At 40.8% G+C, this 22,832-nt stretch overlaps 1 protein-coding gene across 3 annotated transcripts in view; it reads left to right on the forward strand.

Moving 5' to 3' along the window:
• Positions 1–22,832, forward strand: part of LOC117412285 (sodium-coupled neutral amino acid transporter 3-like) — a 38,718-nt gene that overhangs the window by 6,363 nt on the left and 9,523 nt on the right. The window contains exons 2-9 of one of the 3 annotated variants that reach the window (XM_058988722.1): positions 2,303–2,395; positions 7,758–7,956; positions 9,200–9,287; positions 9,735–9,850; positions 13,365–13,438; positions 14,315–14,407; positions 16,105–16,186; positions 21,403–21,485. In XM_058988722.1, the coding sequence (XP_058844705.1) occupies positions 7,847–7,956; positions 9,200–9,287; positions 9,735–9,850; positions 13,365–13,438; positions 14,315–14,407; positions 16,105–16,186; positions 21,403–21,485 (646 nt within the window). In that variant the 5' untranslated portion in view covers positions 2,303–2,395; positions 7,758–7,846. The remainder of the gene's footprint in view (positions 1–2,302; positions 2,396–7,757; positions 7,957–9,199; positions 9,288–9,734; positions 9,851–13,364; positions 13,439–14,314; positions 14,408–16,104; positions 16,187–21,402; positions 21,486–22,832) is intronic. The other 2 variants (XM_058988721.1, XM_058988723.1) reach the window with 2 other exon arrangements.

A 22,832-nucleotide genomic window follows, 5' to 3' on the forward strand; every position in this document is an offset into this window, starting at 1 on the left:
ACTGTTGTTGCTTAGGTTATTGGCAGGGGTTCACATAACTGGTACGCATCCGCACCAATAATATAAATAAATAAATAAATAAATAAATAAATAAATAAATAAATAAATAAAAGCAGACTTCCATATTGTTTTTAAGACGCAAATGCATACTGTCAGTACATTGTTAACAGGAAAGCATTTTTCATATAGGCAGCGAGGGTGCTCACGCTTGCAAGGTTAAGCATATTATCTGGTTGTGACCCATACCTGCCAACCTCCCGATTTTCTATTGAGTTTCAAGGTCTCTGGGATCTGTCAACGATCTCCGGGTACCTAAGCTTATTATCAATGACCATAATTAAATAATAAAAGTCTGTCATTGGCGATGACAGGCGTTGTCGATGTTTGAAAGCCATTATATTTAAATGTGACTTTAAAAAAATACATTTACTTAAGCATTTTACTTACAATAATATTTTTCAACCCCTTCGTAGGACCGACTTGTCCGATTGTTTACAAGAGCGTATGCTTTTTATATTCAGTTTTAATAGTCAGTTGAAAGTAAGCATTATATGTACATTCGTTACTTTACAGTAATTTGGTGTGTGTGGGAATCTGTTTATTGCAATCTCTGTATAGGGTCTGCTCACTGTATGATTGTATTCGTTTCAACTAATGTTGCTCACACACGACGTTGTTGCTAATGCGGTAATAATAATAATTAAAAATAGGGGTGGGCATTATTATCAATATCGATATCATCAAAATATCGTGGTTGTTCTGTATCAGGTAATTAGAAACAGGATCGTCTTTTTTAAAGGGATATGCACCTAAAAACAAACAACTCAAAAACCCATAATAAAACAGGAAAATCGGCTTAAATAATTTTATTATGGGTTTTTGAGTTGTTTGTTTTTAGGAACAACTCATTTAACATTGTGTATATATATATATATATATATATATATATATATATATATATATATATATATATATATATATATATATATATATATATATATTAGTATAATAACGTATTATTATTATTATACAATCAATATACAGATCTTAACATGTAAATTAAGCAAAGGTGTTTTATGAACATGCTTTACAAAGACGGGAAACGTCCTCAATAGTTCAAAGCAGTGTTGGCACCCCTATTCAACTGTTCTGGACTTGTTTGATGCTGCCTGACCCGCAGTTATGCTGACGCCAAAGACGTGTCAAACATAAACAGAAGAGCCAATACAAGGCATCTATTGACCCTAAAATAAAGTACACGTGTATATATATGTGTACTGCTTCTTTGTACAGTGACTCTCAAAAGTATTCACCCCTCTTGGACTTTTCCACATTTCATTGTTACAACATGGAATCAAAATGGATTTAATTAGGAGTTTTTGCCACTGATCAACACAAAAAAGTCTCAGTTACTTAACGCGCCCACTGTGATAGCCACTGAGTGTACAGTGTTCTGTCCTGTTTATTAATTTGTTTTATATATATGTATATTATCTCAGCCATAACTCCGGTAAAATATAGTAGCCTACTGTATACTTGCAATCACTATATACCGCAGGCGCCATTCTAGTAAAGTATAAAGCAAATTCCCCGCTCTGATTGGTTTACCTGTCATGTCACTGATCTTGCAAGCAACTAATGCGCGATTTAAAAAGAATGGGCAAAAATTGCAGTGTCCAGATGTGCAAAGCTGGTAGAGACTTATCCAAATAGACTCATGGCTGTAATTGCTGCCAAAGTTGCCTCTACCAAATATTGACTCAAGGGGGTGAATACTTGCAATCAATTATATTAGGTTTTGTATTTGTAATTAATTTAGAACATTAAGGCATGAACCAATCACGATTGGATTCGCTGGTTACTATAGCTACCGCTTCACCTGAGTAGGCGTGTACTAAAGTGAGCTGTTTTATAATGTGATATCTTGTAACAATTGTATGCCGCCCTGGATAAGGGCGTCTGCTAAGAAATGCATAATAATAGAAATAAATTGTACTACAGTAGTCTAGCTGTAAACAGAAGCAGTTGAGTAGGCATTTAATAAATCATTGTTTTATTAAAATCAAACTTCTAAAGCTACTTGAGATGGATTCGGGTTGTTACCACGGCTGAAGCAGGCAGACGAGAGCCGAAATGGAGGCACAGAGACGGTTTGAACACGCCGCACAGGCGCGCAGTATTTATTTACAAGAGACAAACACCACTCGCGTACAATACCAACAACGGGCGTATTAAAAATACAAACACATTTACAAACAAATCAAATATAAATATATAGTAATACTAACATTCCTGGTTTTAGGAATTCAACACCAATGAGACCCTCATCTCGGGACATTTCATCAACCAGAACATCACAAATACCAAAAAGCAAAGAATTAGTCACCATTTTTTGGTGAGTACCAAACCATTTCTGCTAGTACTTGCGTGAGAACCTAATGATAAAAGTTATTTGAAACCCTATGACACTGTTTCTACAACACTTTTGTACAGGGGATGGTGACATTGAGAAAGTTCAGTTATATTCCTGGTCTGATACTAATCTGTGCTGGAACCTCACCGCTTCTGAGAAACTAGGGGGGGAAACACAGCTGTGCAACATAAGTGATAGCTGAGGGTGGGATGCGCTATCTACTGAGCTGTGCCTGTGTCGAGAGAAAAATCTATTTGTTGTGTAAGAAAGGCAGACACAGTATTAAAGTGTAGCGAGCCACCAGGGAAAGGGAAAGAACAGACTGTCCATATGGCAGGTACAGCACCAGGATCATTTGATGATGTAGTGCCTGTCAAACAAGAGGAACTGGCACTGTCTGTCTGCATATCTTCCCATGGAAAATTTGCTCTTCCCCGTGCTTTTCCCAGGCTCCCATGCAATGTGTCTAATACACTGTACACTGCTTGTAATAGAGGTCTATCAAGGGCAGGTAGACACACTTGGTTGGTACAAGCTCTGGTTTTAATGTTACTGATAAATAACAATAGCCACTGGTCCACAGCAGCAGGAAACATTCAGGAAATTCGCAAGCAGCCCGACGTTTCTTCAGAATGGTTCGATCTGTGGTTTGCTTTCATGGAAAAAATGGAAAACTACTGCCATTTCTCCCCTGCCTTTGCTATCAGCATGTGTCATTCAAACATAAAAGCCTCTAAATTGGGGAGCAAAGTTACTTGAATTTCCCAGAGCTCAGCACCAGCTGGTATCGGCATTGAAAGTGTGTGCCGGTAACCGGATATTATATACTGGTTTTATTTTGACCCCGGTGGTGCACCGTTTGATTGAGCTGATTCAGAGAAGTCAATCCAGGTATTAAAAACGTATAACCCATTTCAATACTTGGATGTGCTTAAACTAAACTTTCTTTTCATTTCGTATGTCTGGATTTTGTTTCAATGTAATGCTCATTCACTGCAGTTAAACTAGGTATCAGGCTTAAAATGAACCGAGTTCCATTTCTCTGCTAATGGTCACTCCTTTTGTAATTACTGTTGTAAAAACTGACTGTTGTGTATTTACTGATACAAAAACTAGTTTGAACTACTTTTAAAAGTTGTATTGTCCAACTTCTTATAGGGAAAGTAACCTTTTTCCCAAATGAATGTGCATTACAGTACCTTAACCAGGCCATTGCAGTGCATTGTCGTTTGTCATGACTCATGAATTTGTTTGGTTCAGTAACACTCAATTGTGTCAAATGTCACTGTTCTCTCAAGGAAACTGCATGCTGCAGTGTGACTACATTGTAGCTGCATTCACAATCGCGGTACGGGGATGTATTCAGTTGATCTAAACAGAGTCAGTCGCCACCCACTACCAACTCTAACAGTGCAAGTGAACTTTTTTTGGTGCTTTTAGTGTTTTTTGTTTTGAATGAAGGTGGTATTCATTTCTGCCAGTTTAGATAAATTGAGTAGACCCCCACTGTATTTATTTATATTATGCATTTCTGTGGAAGTGATGCACTGTCCCTTGTAATGGTTAAACAGTGTAGTAAAGCATGGTAGTTTATATCTACATGAAAAGCCTTTTTGAAAGGAGGTGAAGCTGTTTAAAAGTCTTTTACTGGGAGATTTATTTGCATCACTTTATATGTACAAAGATAACAAGCTTGTTAAATGAAGCTGACAGGAAAGCCTGGGGTCGCTCACACCATTCAGCAAGGAGTCTTATTATCACGATTCCATCCTCGTGTCAGTAGAATTGGTCTGAAACTCCAGAATCCTTTTTGAACTCCAGGTTGACTCGACTGCACAGTAATATGTGGTGCAATTGCTTTATGCTAACGGCCATACTTGTATTGCATGCCCTATTAAATACTCAGTGGTAAATGGGTTAGGATTTCATTTGTTAATCCAGGAAATCCATTTCCTAAATTACATTTAATTATTCAAGGCTGAAGATGTAAGTGGATCCAGACTTTCATTCTACAGTATATTGCATATTTAACCCTACGTATTAAATACGATGCACATGGATACATTCTGTTGAAATAAGCATTTTACATTTCAACTCCAAACCAGTAAATGGTGCTAGTTGTCTGAGCTGGAATTGAAGACGCTGTCAGATCTTTTTGAAATAATAGTTAAACATTCAATATGCTATAGTGTTTCCCAATCCCTCTTGTGTTGAACCTGACCTGTAGACACAGACAGACAGTGTCAGTTCTGTCAGTCCCTCCCCTTTCACAGATGCTGTATCCTGTGCTTTTAGCTCCCTGGAGCACTCTCATCTCCACAGCTGTCTCAATCCACAATCTTGATGGCCAAAAATACAACAATCAAGCTTGCCATAGAATCCGATGCAATAAAAAAAAGCTTGGCTTATGTGCTGTGAAGCAATGACGCCTGCTGTGCAAAAGAGCTCGGCTAATCCTTCGACCCTAATGACAGAGCAGATCTCCGTTTACCTATGAAGCAGTCCAGATATTACTGTGCAGACTTAATGAAGTTTACAGGCTGGGAGCCTTGATCCCAACCCCCAGTATAATGCAGGCAGATTACCCCAGGGGCTCAGATGAGAGAAGAGCCTGGCTGGAGTGATGAGGGTCTGAATGCTCTGTGTTCATTTTCATTTGAGGATCTTTAAGGTGCAGGGACATGACACTTGGGTGTTTAGCATCATCAGGGTGAGGTGGCTGCGAATCGAGAGTTTAGACAAGCTTGCATTATCTTAGGATAAGGCATCAATAAGTACAAGTTCGGTAGCGTATCAGAAAGAATCTTGGTGAACTTCTTTGGAACAGCTTTTCCAGTCTGAACCGGAGCCGAGCTGGAAGATGGAAACAACATTAGTCATCCAGCTCAACAGGGTATCTGTTCAAGAGTGGGTTATATTAATAGGTTGAAGTGTAAATAGATCCTGATCTTTAAATCAGACAAACTTTTTGGCAGTCTAATTACAAATTGGCAGTATACTCAATCTTGTGCTTGCTGTGTACCTGTCCAGTGGTATACAGAGAACTTCAACTATATTGAAAAATTCCATTGGTATACTATAATAATACAATTATGAACCTCTGTCCTAAAGCATTAAATTACACTGAAGTGCATCAGTCTATCTGCTTTATAAATGTAGAGCTTGCTGTGCTTCTCTCTTCACTGCTTCCAGTCCTCTACTTTTCACAGCTACTAGACCTCCCACCCCTCTGTGCCTGCCAGCCCTTTCATTAGGTAGATAGAAGCTACTCCATCAGCCCCCAGCTCTGCCAAGCCCTCACGTTTCCCCTGGCCTACATTCCGCCACACAGTGCGCTTGTTGTTTCAAATGTGATTGGTGGAGCCCGGAGATGGTGCGGTGCCCCTGCATTGAAGGAAACAGTTATGTGTAGCGTGAGCTCTGGCCTTGGCAGCTGCTGAATTTCAGGTTGCCGTCCTTTCAATTAAGGAGCAGTGAATTACCTTTTCAGGCCTCGAGTGCCACTGCAGCACCAGCCAAAGCGGGGCCCTGGAGCATAATGACCTGGATATAATAGTGCCACTGTTTCCCTGGCAGTTCCCAGGAAACGACACAACGTGCACCATTGTGTGTGTTACTTTGCTGCCCATCCACGTTGCCGAGCTTCAGCCAGGCAAACTGAAGGCCCTAACTGTGCAGCAGTGTGATAACGTGGCTCAGGGAACCATTAACAGAGGGGAGCGAAGAAAACACGGCAGGGTTTATATACCAGTACTGATTCGCCTCTTAAATGGTTGATGTTTTAATAATATAAGCAGGGGGAAAAAACAGTGATATGCCAAAGAAAAGGTTAAGACACAGAATGTTGAGAATACTGGTGTTCTGTTAATTCCTTCCTAATTAAAAAAAAAAAAAAAGCAAAAAAAAAAAAAAAAAATTCAAGCTATGGCCAGCACTGGTTTTAAGCTGGTCTAAGCTGGTTTTGCAGGTTTTCAGCTTGTCATGCTGGTAGCTTGTTCAAGGAAAAAGAGCGAATAAAGGCCCCCTCTGTAAAAAAAATATGCTGACATCAAGGATTTTTCAGTTAAATGGACTTGCTGTAAATGTGTTTTATTTTGAATACAAGAACAAATGCCCTCAGTAATCAGCTGGAAACCAGTAAATGTGATTTTCAATTCCCACCAAACCAGAATTCCCAGCAGTAATAAAATCCATGTATAGGGTGAAAAACCAGTTTTTACACTGGTGTTGGTGATTAAATTGACAGGTTAAATCAAGGTTTTCGTATGTTTTGCTTTTTAAAACAGTTGTCACAGCAAGCCCCCATGCTATACCGTAGGACTCTTCAAACAGTCTCGCTACAGTACAGTATGTGCTCTCCATCGGTGTACAATATTTTGACCAATTGAATAGACCCTTTAAAATTCTGGTACTACCACAGTAAAATGGTTGATGACAAAAATCCCTCTGAAAATCAATGGCCAGTGTTACTGCAGCACTGAAAATCGATAGCTGTAGATGTTCCAATACTAATAAAAAACAGATGTTGCAATACTAATTAAACATTACTGACCAATATGTTGTGTGGTTCTTAAATTGGCATTAAAGAAACAAGAAACGACCAACATAAAAAAAAAATGCATGTGCAATAAATTACATTTGTTTATACATGAAAATGACTCGCTTGTAGGAACATGGCTGTAGCTGAACAAAATGTACCTTAAACAATAATTGGTTATAAAAACATTTAAAAGAGGTTCTTATACCACAGGTGTTCTTCAGAAGTACTGTTGCTGTATACATGATATTTTCATTATGGGATCATATTGCACATTGCTCCTTCAATGAAAGTAGATTTAAGGGGGCTCTCAGATTTCTCAAATTATGTCAGCTTTCACCTTTGCAATAACGTGTACAGAAATAGGCGATGGTCGACATTCTGAAAGTAAAACAGGATTGTTTTTCCTGTATCACATACTGTATAATTTAGTACGCGTTTCTGTTTTCTGTTAGGAATATAACTCTGCAGTTTATAGGTGTAGCTGAGCTTATGACACTGAACATTTACGTACTTTGGACTAATAAGGTCTATTAGTCCTGCGTCCAGGTTTCTTTTGTAAAAGTGAATTTAATCTCAATAGGCCTTTGCTGGATAAAAATGAGTAAATACATTTAATCTCATTTGCATTGTTCTCCTCAATAGGCTGGAACCTTTTAGTTATGTAAATATTTACTTCCAAGGCGTGACTAAATTAATGTGACTGTCAGATCAAACCCAGCACTCGCTGGGTGCCAGCCCGTGGCTTCTACCGGCTGTTTGCAAGCCCTGGCGGAGATGTCATTATCTGTTATATCCCTGTTACAGCTCCTGAGAGAAGAAGCAAAGACTTGGTCGGTAAGACAGGAATCTAAACACGGGATCTGGGCTCTCGTCAGTTAGCAGCAAGGGAAGCCATGGATTCTGAGGAGGTGGCAGGCCAGTCGGAGATGGTGACCATCATCCCCAATGGCAAACACAACGAGGACCTGACCGTGCCGATGAAAACGCCTCTGGAGGATGACGGGTACGCTACTTTCGTTTCACAATGTGGAACCCCTAAAGCAAATCTTTTACAGCGACGCAGTGGCACTAATGATAATGCAGCTCTTCTATCTGTACTAACAGGGAGTCATTTGTAGGGGGTGGCAAGAGGAAATGTGTGCATGCTTCTTGTTTAGTCTGCTACTACACTACCTACTTTATTTATTCAATAAACACTTCCTCTTAAGATATATTAGGTGCTGAATGCATGCAGTAAATTATTCATTTGTGTTACTGTTTATTCAACAGTTAGTTTTAGGACTGCATTGGTACTAAATGGGAAGCATGGTTGTAGCAACGTAGAGCTTAATTACACAGTTTCTGAATGTAAGTTGTACTGGCTCTTTGCTGATATGTTGTGCGTCTGTAATGGTTTCACAATCCATAAGTGTCTATTTGTTTAGTTTACTGTCGTTAGCTTTCAAATATATGCAAACGTGGAACTCCTGGTCATTTGTAGAATGGGACCACAATGGTAACATTTTCGGATTTAAAAATAAATGTTTTTTTTATTTTTAAAATTGATTACGTTGCAACGCTTTTACACTGTAGCATACCCTGGTACCAATGGCGCTGACCATTACACACTGGTAATCAATTGTAGTACCAGGGTGCTTCTGTGTAAGGGTTACTGTTGTATCCAGATGTATTTTGATGCTGTTGCTGGCAATGCTGTGCTCTGCTAAGTTTATTTAGGGGCGTGGTATTATAATGAAATCATTACAAATTACTTAAAGCAGACTTCACAAAAAATAGTTAAGATTATCTCCAAACATTCCTTAAGGCCACAATATGTTAATTAGGTAGACAATGAAAAGACGCTAGTCACCAAATGCATTGCAGAACTTATCATTCATTCAAAGAAGACATGAAAATAAAGATTTTGATTACTTTTCACAGAGACAAGATACTGTAAATTGCTTGCGCAGGAGTCTAAGGAGCAACACAAGTTGAGAAGTGGGAAATTAAAGATCGCTTTGATATAGCGCACTATTTATTTTAGTTAATAACCTTCTATTCTGTTTGAAGGGAATGACCCCACATATTGATTCCTTGTGTCATTGAATAGAGTTCAGGCAGTGTAGCAGTTTAATAGCTGGACAGTTTGGGATTTTGGCCAAAATACCCCTTTCACCCAGAAGCAAGCAGGTTGTTTGTGACAGATGTAACCTGTATATGTAGATCAAAATGGTTTGGCTTTGTGTTGACTGTTAACCCGGTTCCAGCAGGTATGAGGACACTGAAGGAAACGTAGCAGAGAGTGAGGAGTTCCTACCCCACACCGACGGGAAGAAGCCAACTCGCTTCACGGATGTGAGTGTCACAAGACAGTCGAACACAACTTCAAAAGGCTTATACTGTGTATCTAATGTCATAGGAAGCGTGTATTAGTTGATTAAAGGTTCAATTGAATTCCATTTTTGGTTGGAGAAAAACATCAGAAGTTGCCTGCTTTTACTGTATGTATAGGTTTTCTAGCAGTGGAACAGAAGCCATGGTTCAGAGTAGATTTATATTTGAACAAATGAAATATCTTAATCTGGTAGATAAACCATACAGATCAGGTACGGCCAGAGCACTTCAATTAGAATCGGATTGAAAGTGTTTGATTGTAGTGATCAGTAATGAGCATTCAGTGAGTATTCAAGGACAGAGTAACTTCCATTTTGGATGTTTCCAGTTCGGGGACTGCACTGTGTGTTTAGTACATGGGAAGTCATGTTCTGTGATTTTTTTTCTTCCTTTTTTCGCCTTTTCCAGTTTGAAGGAAAGACTTCGTTTGGCATGTCTGTCTTCAACCTGGGTAACGCCATCATGGGCAGTGGAATTCTGGGACTGGCTTATGCGATGGCCAACACTGGCATCATCCTCTTCCTGTAAGTGTGACCTGACCCCTCCCACCCCCATGGTTTAATTCCTTTTCATCTGGAAGAGCCACTCAGATACTCAGAAATCACAGATACACAGAGATGCAGCACCGTTTAGGTTACAGGATGAGGAAATAGGAACTGGGCCGTCCACAGGTTATTGTAAACTCTTGTAGAAATATAACATGGTAACTTATGGTGCAATCACCCAGGTGATTATCTAGTTGTATCAGGTCATGTTTGATGCAGTATGAAACATATTATTTAAAAGCAGAAATAAATAAATAGTAGCCTTTACTGTACCCAAATAATAACTCATAACAACTGAGCATTAATATATACTATGGGGCAATGAGTTTGGAAAGTTCATAGCCTAGCAAAAGGGGAAGCACATGGAAGTGGATATGTGACTTGATGTTGATCACATGAATGTATAATAGAAGCTTTCAAAAAACAGCCAAAGTTGATGAGACTGATTATTTGTAGCATGCATTCACACATATATTTAACTCTAAAAGTCAAGGTATTGGAGACTAGATTTAAGCAAGATCACTGTGTTTCAGTGCCATATGGCAGAACATTTACAGTAGATTCTTGATTTTAGTGTTACTGTAATGAGCTCTTAATTTGGTACAGTGCAATACTACTATAGGGTAACTGTGCAGTAGCACTAAAAAGCTACTGCATCCAGAATGATGAAGTGTTAGTACTCCAGTGTTTTGAAAGAGGGATCCTAGATAGAGCTTACAGATGGGGGTACAGAAATAGCCACGACCTTGAGTATACTTGAGTTTATAACAGGGACCCGAGGAATTTAAACAGTAGCCAGATGAAAGACAAGCACTTGGGGGGCGGGGGGGGGGGGGGAGGTGGTGGGTGGTGGTGAATGTTTGGAAGGAGAGTGGGTGAGCTTGTAATGGATCCAGGCCAGCGCGTTCCCTTCTCGTGGCAGGGCTCAGAATAGACAGTGATGGCACTTCTGCTACTCTTTCCAGTGTTAGTGGACTAGTTATTGTTCTCGTGATCGTACTGAAGGACCCTAGAAACAGGAAATAAACTGCAACATTCCATCATAAACATGCTCTAAATGCGTAGTGTCACAACTTGTTACTGTTTAATATAATTGTTTCTACTCTGGAGCTGGCACCAATCGCTTGAGCTCTACCTCTCAGAGAGCTTCTCCTAGAGGGGACAAGTCACCTTTGAGCTACAGCTCTGCTTTCTCCTTGCTGTGAAGCTAACACGGGACACAGTACTTTAGATAGGTCTGACTCAGCAGCCTATCAGGAGTTTCTTCCAGAGAAGAAAGTGAGCCAATGAAAACAAAAACAGCAAAGCAAACAAAAGCCCTTGTTTGTAGATTTTTCTTGCAGCTTGGACCTTTGGCGGGAAAACTGCATAGTTTAGGCCAAGTCGTCATGTTTTAAGAGGAATTCGACGAATGCACCTTTCAGCCCACATCAACAAACCAGGCACAAACAGCAGCCCCCTGTCCTTTACGTGAGAACATGCTCAGGGCATGGGAACTCTGGACCAACTGACCTTCACAAATTGCAAAAAAGGGGATTATTTGTTTTTAGAGCTGAGGTATCCACTTCTTGGAGGGCTGCTACAAGTCAAGGTACCTCTTGGCACGCAAAGTCACGAGCATATCTCCATTGGGTTTTAGTAGAAAACAGTAGGGTCTTTCATACCTTTCGGGCATCGAGCTTCTTAACGTGGGAGGCTGGCCTTTAGAATGTGGGGCAGGTTGACTGGAGCAAGACCTTATGACCTGCTGGGGTGGTCGGCGCACAGACTAGAAGGGGTAACATTGGAGCGCATACCTTTAAGCTGCTGATGTGCAATCAATGATGCAGTCTTTTAGAGCAGGAACTGCTTGCCAGTTTGTCATTTTAAATGTACATTGTACTGTAATTCTGCATTTTATAGTACCTGTTTCCCATGCTTATACAATGCTTTAATGATTATTCAGATGCTCTGCTAGGCATTCATTAAAATACTGTAGAAGGAAACCTGCTCATTTCAAACCAGGATTTGCTACCGTTGTTATACAACGTGATACTTTGAATTTACTTTTTTGGGTGGTGTTTACCCAAATAAACTCCCCAGTAATGTTGTTGAAGCTGACACCCTGGGATCCTTCAAGAAGCTGCTTGATGAGATTCTGGGATCAATAAGCTACTAACAACCAAACGAGCAAGATGGGCTGAATGGCCTCTCGTTTGTAAACTTTCTTATGTTCTTATGTACTTAAATGTAAACAGTGCCACGTGAATGTGATTATGCAGTGGAATTATTATCATATCTAATGGTCTGCCAATAGCTGTATTCTGTCTCTATTGTATGTAGGACTTTATCTATGCTATTTCTTTTTAGAATTTGGATCTATAAATTATTTCACCTGTAATGGTCTCTGGAGTAGGTCGGTATATATATACAGAGGACAGGCTAAGATTGGGGCACTTCACATTTTGTTCTTGGAGTCATTTCAACCATTACCCAGTGTAAAGTATCCCAGTGCCAGCCTGCCTCTGTAAAGAAGTACATTATCCGATGATGTAAGCAATACAGTGCATCCTGATGTGCAATAAACATTTTAATTAGAAATCAAAATAACAGAAGTAGCAAATCTGAGTACAGAGTGATGCAGAAATGCTTTTGGGGGTATTTTGGGTTGATGGTTTAAGTGTCAAGACTGATTAAGGCTTGTGGAGTAGTAAGGATTAATAGAATTCTTTAAGGAGGATTTAAGAGAGCCACGTTGCCCTGAGTGAAGTAGGATCACTGTCATTAACTTTAACAGAGGTTTGGCTTTATTCATTAAATGATTCAGCCTCTTTACATCTCAGTTTTCATTGTGAAGACAATCTCCTAAAATAACGCGTCTCCAATGCCAACAGCAAAATGGTAGCAAAAGGGTATCAACATACTGCTGTCACAGTGGAAACATGTTTGTATTGTGGTATTCCAATACATACTGCTAATGGTTCTTCTGCAGTTCATCAGGATGATATACTAGTATCCCAATGGTCTAGTCTATGTGAGGGATGCAGATGGTATAAAAATGTGATTTCTTCACTTCATAGGCCAGGATTAAAATCTGGATATTCTCTAGAATCTTGAAATCCTCTGTATTCTATTTTTCATTTTGTTTTATTAATACACTATATTCTTCACTGTACACTGTCAATGTTTGAGTCAGATGTTATGGATGCATTTTAAAATGATGTATTGTTTAGAAGCTTTGCAACGGAATTACAGCAGAAAGAATAGACAAGAATTATTTATAGGTTAAAACAAGTCAAAAATTGAAGATTACATTTGATTCTATATGAAATACCTTAACACAGTCTCCACAGAATTCCACATGGTTTTAATTATCATACACAGTGCACACAGTCAACACATACATTCTGCCTTGTTGGTTTAAAACACACGTGAGCTACCATGGTTGTCACCTGCTTGTCTGTCTATTATTATTATTTATCCCTGGTTTGTTTCTGTCTTTTTTAAATTTCAGTTTTCTTCTGACGGTAGTGGCAGTTCTTTCCTGCTATTCCATCCATTTGCTGCTGAAGTCCTCTGGAGTAGTGGGTGAGTAAGAGGCTTTGAGGACAGAGAATAACAGCATGATAATAATACTGCTCTGGAGATCAGAGGGGTGAGAGAGGGAAAGAGAGAGAGCAGTCACCAGTCTCTTCGAACACATCACACATGCCTGTTTAATGCATCTGGCCTTTCTGTTGCCAGAAAGAAAACACAATTCAATTCATTATTATCTTTATAGCAGGTCACAAGCCCACTGTCCAGTCTGCATTAGCAAGAGTGGATGTTGTTTTATAGGCCTGCTCCGTTTTCTAGAGTCATTCCAAAGATAGCTCTCAAAACATCGACGTCCACAGTCTCGTCAGTGAGGCACACTTTATTGAATGGGTGAGGAAATCCAGTCAAAAACACCCTGTGGTTGCTATTTCTGTTTCCAATCCCTGCAAGCGGGTTTGACCTCCTTTGAAATGATTGGCTGTATGTGTTAGGGTCAGAAATGTGTTATCTGTTATAGTGTAAACAAAATATGTTATTCTACAGTTATTAGTAGCTATAGTCAGAGATGCCAAGGTCAGATCATCCAAATGAGTGAGATTTGTGAATATTATATTTAAATGCATTAGCATTTCTTTCTTTTTTAATTTGGGAGTTTAAAAATTCCTGGAATGTCTGTATAGTAGTGTCCGAAATACTACAGTTTTAATAGTTTATACTCTAGTAAACTATAGTGTTTTGGCTACAAATTCTAAGGTCTCAATGTGATAACATGCCAACATCATAACTCTTTGCTAAGCAATTCAAGTAGCATCCAAGTGCACTGGCTGACAGACTAAGTCTGTCCTGCAGCTCCTGATCATGGTGGTGTGCAGGCAGTGCCTCTCTCTGGTACAATACACTAGATCATTTCTGTTTCTTATTTCACAGGCATTCGCGCTTATGAGCAGCTTGGCTACAGGGCATTTGGCACTCCAGGAAAACTAGCGGCTGGAATAGCTATCACCTTACAGAACATTGGCGGTAAGCATTCACAGCACTCGAGCGCCCTGCCCTGAAAGAACTACCACTTGAAAGACCTATTGAAAACAGTCCATAGATTCTGAGTTCGTACTTGTGGTGAGTTAACATCTCCTTTCATTCTGCGAAACACACCCTAGAGGACCTGCCTATCTGGCAAACAGCACAATTCAGTGTTTTACAGCATTCTGGGCTGTAATGCTACTGCCATCCAATAGCCTCACACCCTCACTTAATAACTTCTGTATGTCCTGAGCACACTGGAGCAGACTTAAAGACACAGGGCGCTCAGATTACATTTTAGCTATGACATCTTCAAAAAAGTACCAAATAGTTAAACGAACAAAATTTGCGATAAAGGTAAACTGATGGTTTTTGGCAGTTTAAGCATAATATACTTGCAATTGGCTTTCCCACGGTTTTTGCTTGTTGGTATGTTTTTAAAGCTAAAAACCCACCATCACACTATCATCATCACCAGCCTCTGTTGTGCGCAGTCACCCAGTAACACTGTAGTAATTGTAAAAGGTAATGGGGGTGATTTTGAATTTGCTTAACTAACCCCATACAGTATATTGATACTGGAAGTTGACTGTAAATCTACTCCAATCTCACAACCTGCACAATTGATATACAGAGAACTAAGTTCTAATGCAGATCTACCAATAAAATATCTGCATGTTAAACATTTGCAGTCACAGCACGATTATAGACAATCCGCATTTGATTTCCCATTAGCTAGGGGTAAGTGCTGATTGTAAAGTGAATTACAGTGCTCCCTCGCAATAAGACTCTCGGTTATAACGTGCCTGGGATATAACGCTCCTACAGCATGTCCCCCAATTCCCTATACTAGTGTTTCATGCAGTATTTCTACAGTAAATACAGTACCGGTGTTCAAACTGTAAACAATTTCTGTCTAACTTCCAATTCTGTCTCTCCCTTTCGATACAGTATCTGAACTGAAGAACAGCTGTGCTGGCACTTTATAACACAGACCTATTATTCAGCACTTGTTTTAAAACTAAATAAATATTAGGCTTATTATGTGGTTATCTTTACTAATGCATTTACTTTTTTGCTGCGAGAGGAGCTGCGGCTTTCTCAGGGAGACGAGGCGCTTCAGCTTCGCTTCAGCCCCGCTCCGGCAGCCGAACCTGGGGCGAGCCCATTCCTTCTTCCCCTCTCCCGACACGCTCTCCTTCTCGCACTTGGTTTGCTTGTCTGTTGCTTCGAACTGAACTCCCGACCGCCGTTTAGCCAGGCTATTTATAGTTTAAAAACTGCTAATTAAAATGATCCACGAGTAGGAATGCTACCTTTTTTTTTTTTTTGTAAAAAATATAGCGTTGATTACACGGTGCTTTATGCATGGTTAATTCACGGAAAGTTACATTTTTGCTCCACTATATGTGCGTTATAGAGAGGGAGTTATTTTATTTTAGTTGTGTCCTGCGACGCCCCCCACCCCCTCCCCCGTTTTATAATGCTTTTCGGTTATAACGCTCATATTGTGTGTCCCCAGAGACCCGCGTTGTAGCGAGGGAGCATTGTAGTTACCTCGTATAAGCAATGAATATTAATGGTTTGAAACACTAACTGGGATTATGAATGGCCCCTGATAGAGTGGCATCCACACGGCATAATAAGACACTTCTCTGACATGTTAAAAAATACTGTATTATTCTGTACCCTTACAGCCATGTCCAGTTACCTTTACATTGTCAAGTATGAGTTTCCTCTGGTCATCCAGGCCTTCCTGAACATCAGCGGAAAATCAGAGTGAGTATCAGACAGCCACTTACTGAGGAGCAAGGTAAAAGCGATGGACTGCTGAAATGGAGAGTGTGCATCATTGAGGCACAGGGTAATGACAGTGCTGTAGAAATAAGAATAGACTGTTCAGATCAGTTCTAGTGATTAGGGTGAACAGGGACAGTCATGGAGAGGTTATGACAGTGCAAAGCAGATGTAAATGAGCTGGCATCATATAGATTTGGTAGTAATGGCCTCAGCAATTTGAACCTTTCCAAGTGCTAAACTTAACTGGAGCCACATTAGCTGATCAGAATCTGCAGGTGGTTGCAGGGAGGGTTTGGGAGGAGGTCTGCTCTCCACTCGAGGTTTGGGAAAGTGACCTTGGCCTCGGCTCATGTTAGGAAACGAGATAGAGAGAATAAGCCAAATGGGAAGGAGGGTCAGCATTTGGGTGCTCCTATTGGTCGGTCAGGGGAAGGAGGATTGAAATTACTCGCATAACACAGCCCTTCTGTGCTGACAACCACTCACAACAGCAGCGTTGTTATGAGGAACACTTCCAAACTGTGACTGCAGCGCTGAGAGGACTGGAATTTTACACTTGTGATCAGAAACACCTTCACCTCACAGTCAAGCTCAGTGCATTGAGTATTGCTGTCATTTACTTGTATTTACTCACTGGCTGAATATTCATTTAAGAAAAACATTAGGACTACCTGCAAAATGATAATATAAATTACTCAGTTTTTCTTTTTGGTTAAACTACCCACTAGAATGCAGTCAGTCGGATTTGAACCTAGGGAATTGGGGAACATGATTCCTCGTCCTAAATGATTCAAGAGAAATATTTTCTTTTATAGAATTAAACTGGATTTAGAGAACTGCTACCTACACATGAAATTGGCCTTTTTTTCTAATTTGTTCTGTATAGGTGGTGGGGAAGCATGAGTAAACAAGGCACATGGTGTGCCTGGTTTACGGGGAAAGGGAGCTCAGAATCAAGCTCTGCTTTGACACAAGGCAAGTCTGTGCTGCGTGTGTTTACAATAGGAGCAGCCAAAAGCAGCTTATTTATAGAGCACAGAGTCCCAAACACTTGATTGTGAGAAGCCAGTTCACAGTATTTGGGTTCTGTTCCTTGGCAGCATACGTCAGCTGAGAGGAGAGTTCTGGGGGAAAGAGCTTGTACGTCAGCAGAAGCTTTGAGAGGGTAGCATTTCACCTCCTTGGCTTGTCAGGCATGTAGTCTTTCCCCTCCCTCTATAGAAACTCCATACTGTTCATCAGACAGACACACCATAGGCTTCAGTGTCCAGTGCTGTCATTTCCTCACTGTCACACACACACACACACACACAATTTCAGCATTAGAAGAAAGTTATATTAAATAACAATGTAACTATAAATCACTAGATTACTTGTACTGTATCAAGCTTGGAAGCTTAGTACCTAACCTATACCTGTCTATGTGTTATCTCCATGAAAGAATTTGATAAGTACAATATCTTTCACTTTGATTCAATGCTGATATAACAATGATTATATGAATAAAGTGGTATCAAATTGGGTGCTGTTGTTCGTTGTCACATCATTCCTGCTGTTGCTGGCAGCGTATTCTGAAAGTGTGCTTGCATACTAAAGTCATCAATCTTAAAAGTGTAGGGATTAATTAAAAACACTATAGACAGTGACAAGTTTGCAAGGTGTTAAAGACAGCTGTGTTTCTATTGTTCAATCTCTGTGCATTCATGAAAATACAAAGCAACCTTAGAATGGGGAAAAAAGATAAGCCAACATTATAATAAATGGAAAGAGTAAAAAAGGCTTTTCTTGGTGAAGTCCATACATGTTAGTCTTCATGGCATAGCTTGACAAAACCTTTCATAGACTTTGATTCTATAATACAGTGATCTCTGTCTGTATCTTGAGGGGAGATGTACGTCACCGTCCTGTACATTGTGAGGCAGATTCCTCAGTATTTATGTACGTTTCTCAGTACCAGGAACGGACGTTCATAATGAAGATCAATAGATAAGGTTTAATATGTTGTACTGTCTTTCATCTTGAACCTACAGAAAACTGTAATGGAATAACAACGCAGGCTACAGTGAGACAAGGGTTTGTATAATATAGACTGGTAGTTACAAATAAACAATTAATATAAATACATCGTGCATATTAACAACAGGTCTTCCGAGAATGGCAAATAAGAGAGACACTTCAGTATCCTCAGCCTAACCTATGGTACCATTTAGATTAAGTCAATGAAAGTGGTAGGTTTTTAGGTGCCTGAATGTTAAAGAACAACCGTGTTTGAAATAGGATTTGGGTTGCAGTGTGAGCCATTGGGGGGAAAGGGGGACTGGATGCGAGTCTAGCCTTGTGTGCAGAGTACAGAGGACTTGTAGTCTTCTCTCTTACACACAGAGCACTGCTAAAGCCTTCATAGAAAGTATGTCTGACGCACACACACTGCCGTTTCCAGTAGAAAGGGATATTTATATTGGCTTCTGAGATGGCGGATTTATTATTATTATTATTATTTATTTCTTAGCAGACGCCCTTATCCAGGGCGACTTACAATCGCAAGCAAATACAAATACATTCAAGTGTTACAATACAAGTCATACAATAAGAGCAAGAAATACAATAATTTTTTTTTCAAGTGTGACAAACCACAATTCAATAATACAGCAGATAATAGTGAAAGTTACATCAGGATATGATTAAATAGTGATAGTTACATCAGGATATGATTAAGTGCAAAATACTACAGGTTAAACACTTGGCAGATTACAATATTCTGAAGTACAGGATTAAATGTAGTAAAATAGGAGGCAGATAAGAGCAAAATAAAGCATATTTAAATGAAGGGTGATAATGTCCCAGGATACAACAGAGGAGTTCTACAGGTGCTGTTTGAAGAGGTGAGTCTTAAGGAGGCGCCGGAATGTGGTCAGGGACTGGGCAGTCCTGACATCTGTAGGGAGGTCATTCCACCACTGCGGAGCAAGGGTGGAGAAGGAGCGGGCTCGGGAGGCAGGGGAGCGTAGCGGAGGTAGAGCCAGTCTTCTAGTGCAGGCGGAGCGGAGAGGTCGAGTGGGGGTGTAGGGAGAGATGAGGGTCTGGAGGTAGCTGGGTGCAGTCTGGTCAAGGCATCTGTAGGCTAGTACAAGAGTCTTGAACTGGATGCGAGCGGTGATCGGGAGCCAGTGGAGTGAGCGGAGTAGTGGAGTAGCGTGGGCGAAGCGAGGCAGAGAGAACACCAGGTGGGCAGCAGAGTTCTGGATGAGCTGGAGCGGACGGGTGGCGGACGCAGGGAGGCCAGCCAGGAGGGAGTTGCAGTAGTCTAGACGGGAGAGTACCAGGGCCTGGACCAGGAGCTGGGTAGCGTAGTTGGTTAGGAAGGGTCGGATTCTTCGGATGTTGCTCAGGAAGAATCGGCAAGTGCGTGCCAGAGTGGAGATGTGCTGGGAATAAGAGAGGCAGGGGTCCAGGGTGACTCCAAGGTTCTTAGCAGAGGAAGAGGGAGAGAGTGTGGTAGATTCCAGAAGAACAGAGATAGAGAGATCAGAGGAGGGGGAGGAGGAGGGAAAGAAAAGGAGGTCAGATTTAGAGAGGTTGAGTTTGAGGTGATGCGAGTGCATCCAGGAGGAAATAGCAGACAGACAGGTGGAGATACGGGAGGAGATGGTGGAGTCAGAGGTGGGGAAGGAGAGGAAAATCTGAGCATCATCAGCATAGAAATGGTATGAGAAACCATAGGATGCGATGAGGGGGCCCAGGGAGCGGGTGTAGAGAGAGAACAGGAGAGGACCCAAGACTGACCCTTGGGGGACTCCAGTTAAGAGAGGGTGAGGTGCGGAGGTTGCTCCACGCCAGGTTACCTGGTAAGTGCGGTTGGAGAGGTAGGAGGAGAACCAGGCCAGAGCAGTGCCAGAGATCCCCAGGTCAGCAAGAGATGATAGTAGAATAGAGTGATCAACAGTGTCAAAGGCAGCAGAGAGGTCGAGGAGAATTAGGACAGAGGAGAGAGAGGCAGCTCGGGCACACTTAAGTGAGTTGGTGACAGACAGGAGGGCGGTTTCAGTGGAGTGAGCAGAGCGGAAGCCAGATTGGAGAGGGTCAAGCAGAGAGTGGTTGGACAGGAAAGTAGAGAGCTGGCGGTGTACAGTCCGCTCGAGGGTTTTGGAGAGGAAGGGTAGGAGGGAGACAGGACGGTAGCTCTGGAGGGAGGTGGGGTAGAGGGTGGGTTTTTTGAGGAGGGGAGTGATAGAGGCTTTTTTGAAGGCAGAGGGAAAGATGCCAGAAAGTAGAGAGGTGTTGAGTGAGGAGATGAAGGGGAGTAGAGCAGGAGCAGCAGCTTGAAAGAGGTATCAGTATGGCAGCACTCTGGATTTGCCAGTAAACAGGATTTTTATTACTGGGTTACATTTAATCCACCTCGAAACTTTTTGTTTTTGAGTGAGAGAAAAATGGAGAGTGAGTATGTTTGAGAGAGAGTGAATGTGTCCCTGCAGCCATGCCCTCCTTTATGAATAATTGTAATAATAATAAGGCACTTGTATCATAGGGATTACATGCTGAAATGTAATATTCAACAAAGTATAGCAAAAACAAAAATGCTTTTTGTTGGCCGTCACCATTTTATGGATAAAATGGAGAACAAAACCAGTCATTATTTTAAATGGATTATATACGGTGTGCCACTGCTCTTGTGGGACGATTAATATGGTAAGGAAAGGGTTTAACGGAAAAACAAATGCCCAGTTTCGCATGTATTCATCTTGTTTGAAATGTTTTGCCAATACACATAATTTAAAATGAAAATGGAAACATCTTGTTTTCTCTTCAACGCTTGCTAGGCTGTTCCTTTGCAGTAGTAGCTCACTAGGTACAGGCAGAGGAGAGAGTTTGGATATGTGGCCTGTCAACATACTAACATTTCTTAAAACAGCTGACATGTTTGGTTTGTGAAAGGTCTGGTTTGGAGACGTCATGTTTCCTACGTCCCCCACATGTGATATCAATCTAAGGTGATCAGTATCTGTGGTGTTTCTGTACTGAAGGGCAATGGAATCACAAGGGCAGCTAAACAACCCTTGCAGCAGTTTGGTTATGGGATGCTATTACAAACCAATGTATTGCACTGTAGAAACCCTAGCTGTAAAACCCAACTCTGTGATTCTGGTAACCCCGTTCTGTACCTCTGCTGATGATGGTTGTGTTTGCTTCCTCAGTGCGTGGTACTTAAACGGTAACTACCTGGTGGTCCTGGTCTCTGTGTGTGTCATCCTTCCTCTGGCCCTCATGAAGCAGCTAGGTGAGATGATGATATTATTACATACTGACCTCGCATTTCCCATTTCAGCCTTCTCCGATAATCTGCTTTACAGTAGTACCTCAAAATTACGAGTCGGTAATGGAAGTCTAAAACTTTCATTATTTTCAATTGTAAGAAAACAGACAGGAGAATCTGGCATTTACTGGGAGTCCAGTCAACAGTTACTGTGGATGTGACTCTAAATTGTTTATTGGATCCCATGCTATTGTGTAGTTGGTTGTCCTACCAAAACTGTTTGTTCTCTTTGTGATATTTCAACCATAAATTGATGGAAAGAGCTGCCTTTCCTGCTTTACTGGAACACGCAACTAATGTGACGAGCGATCACTCTGAGTGATCATAACCAGACTGAAGCCCTTATCGAGGAAGCGTTTTAAGGGCTTTCTGTTAATTGCGAGCCACAGAGACTGTATTAAAAAGAAAAGCTGGTTCGTGTTTCTAAAATGCACAGAGAAATGTTCAGAGTCTTGCACAGCCTAATGGTTTTCACTGCAGCTGTCCCAAGCTCAGTGCTAATTACTATTTAGCCCACGTAGAGTATTAATTATCTTGTACAAAATATTCATGTGTAATTGAAACATCTGGAGTGGTTAAAAGAGGTTCTCAAGCTGGCAGCAACACCACATTAATCTTCACTGAGAAGTGAGACCCGAGGTTCATTTTCTGCTGAAGAAAGCTGAAGCTTGGTGTCTGAGCCAGGGAATATCTGATCCACTATCTGTACCAGCACCACAGCATAAACTGTGTCCAACAGATAGCTCATGAACCATATTTGGTTTATTTAGCTCTGCAGTATGGGTCTTTTGAATTAGCCCATTTAAGGCTTGGGTTTGAAAAGATTGCAAGAACTATCTGTGGTTTTTAAGTATAAGCAAGTACAGTCAAAATGCAGCAACACTGATTTGTAAGCATGTCGTGTTTAATAAGCTACAGGGATGGAAATAAGACTCCTATTGCATAGCAGTTTCACTCATTTTTAGTAGAACCAGGAATGGATCAAGTGCTATGCAATGGGAGTCATATTTCCATCCTTGAGCTACTGAAGCTGAATGTCTGGGTGTAATCAGCTTTCTAAGTAAATTATAATTTTTTTTCGTTAATAATATTTCTTTATTTTCTTTGCTGTATAAGACCTCTGGGAATCAGTGTGGCTCTTTAAGGCAAATAGGTTGGGCAGCTAATCTATCTCCTACAGTGTCAGTATGGCAGCACTCTGCTGTGGATGCGTAGGTGTTTAGATAAGTTTCATGGCTAGGAGGTATTCCTAACACAGGCAGACTAGGTGCCCTGGGTTGAAGTCCTCACTGACCTCCTCTCTTTTTCACA

This window comes from Acipenser ruthenus, chromosome 16 (assembly GCF_902713425.1).
Source record: "Acipenser ruthenus chromosome 16, fAciRut3.2 maternal haplotype, whole genome shotgun sequence".
NCBI lineage: Eukaryota > Metazoa > Chordata > Actinopteri > Acipenseriformes > Acipenseridae > Acipenser > Acipenser ruthenus.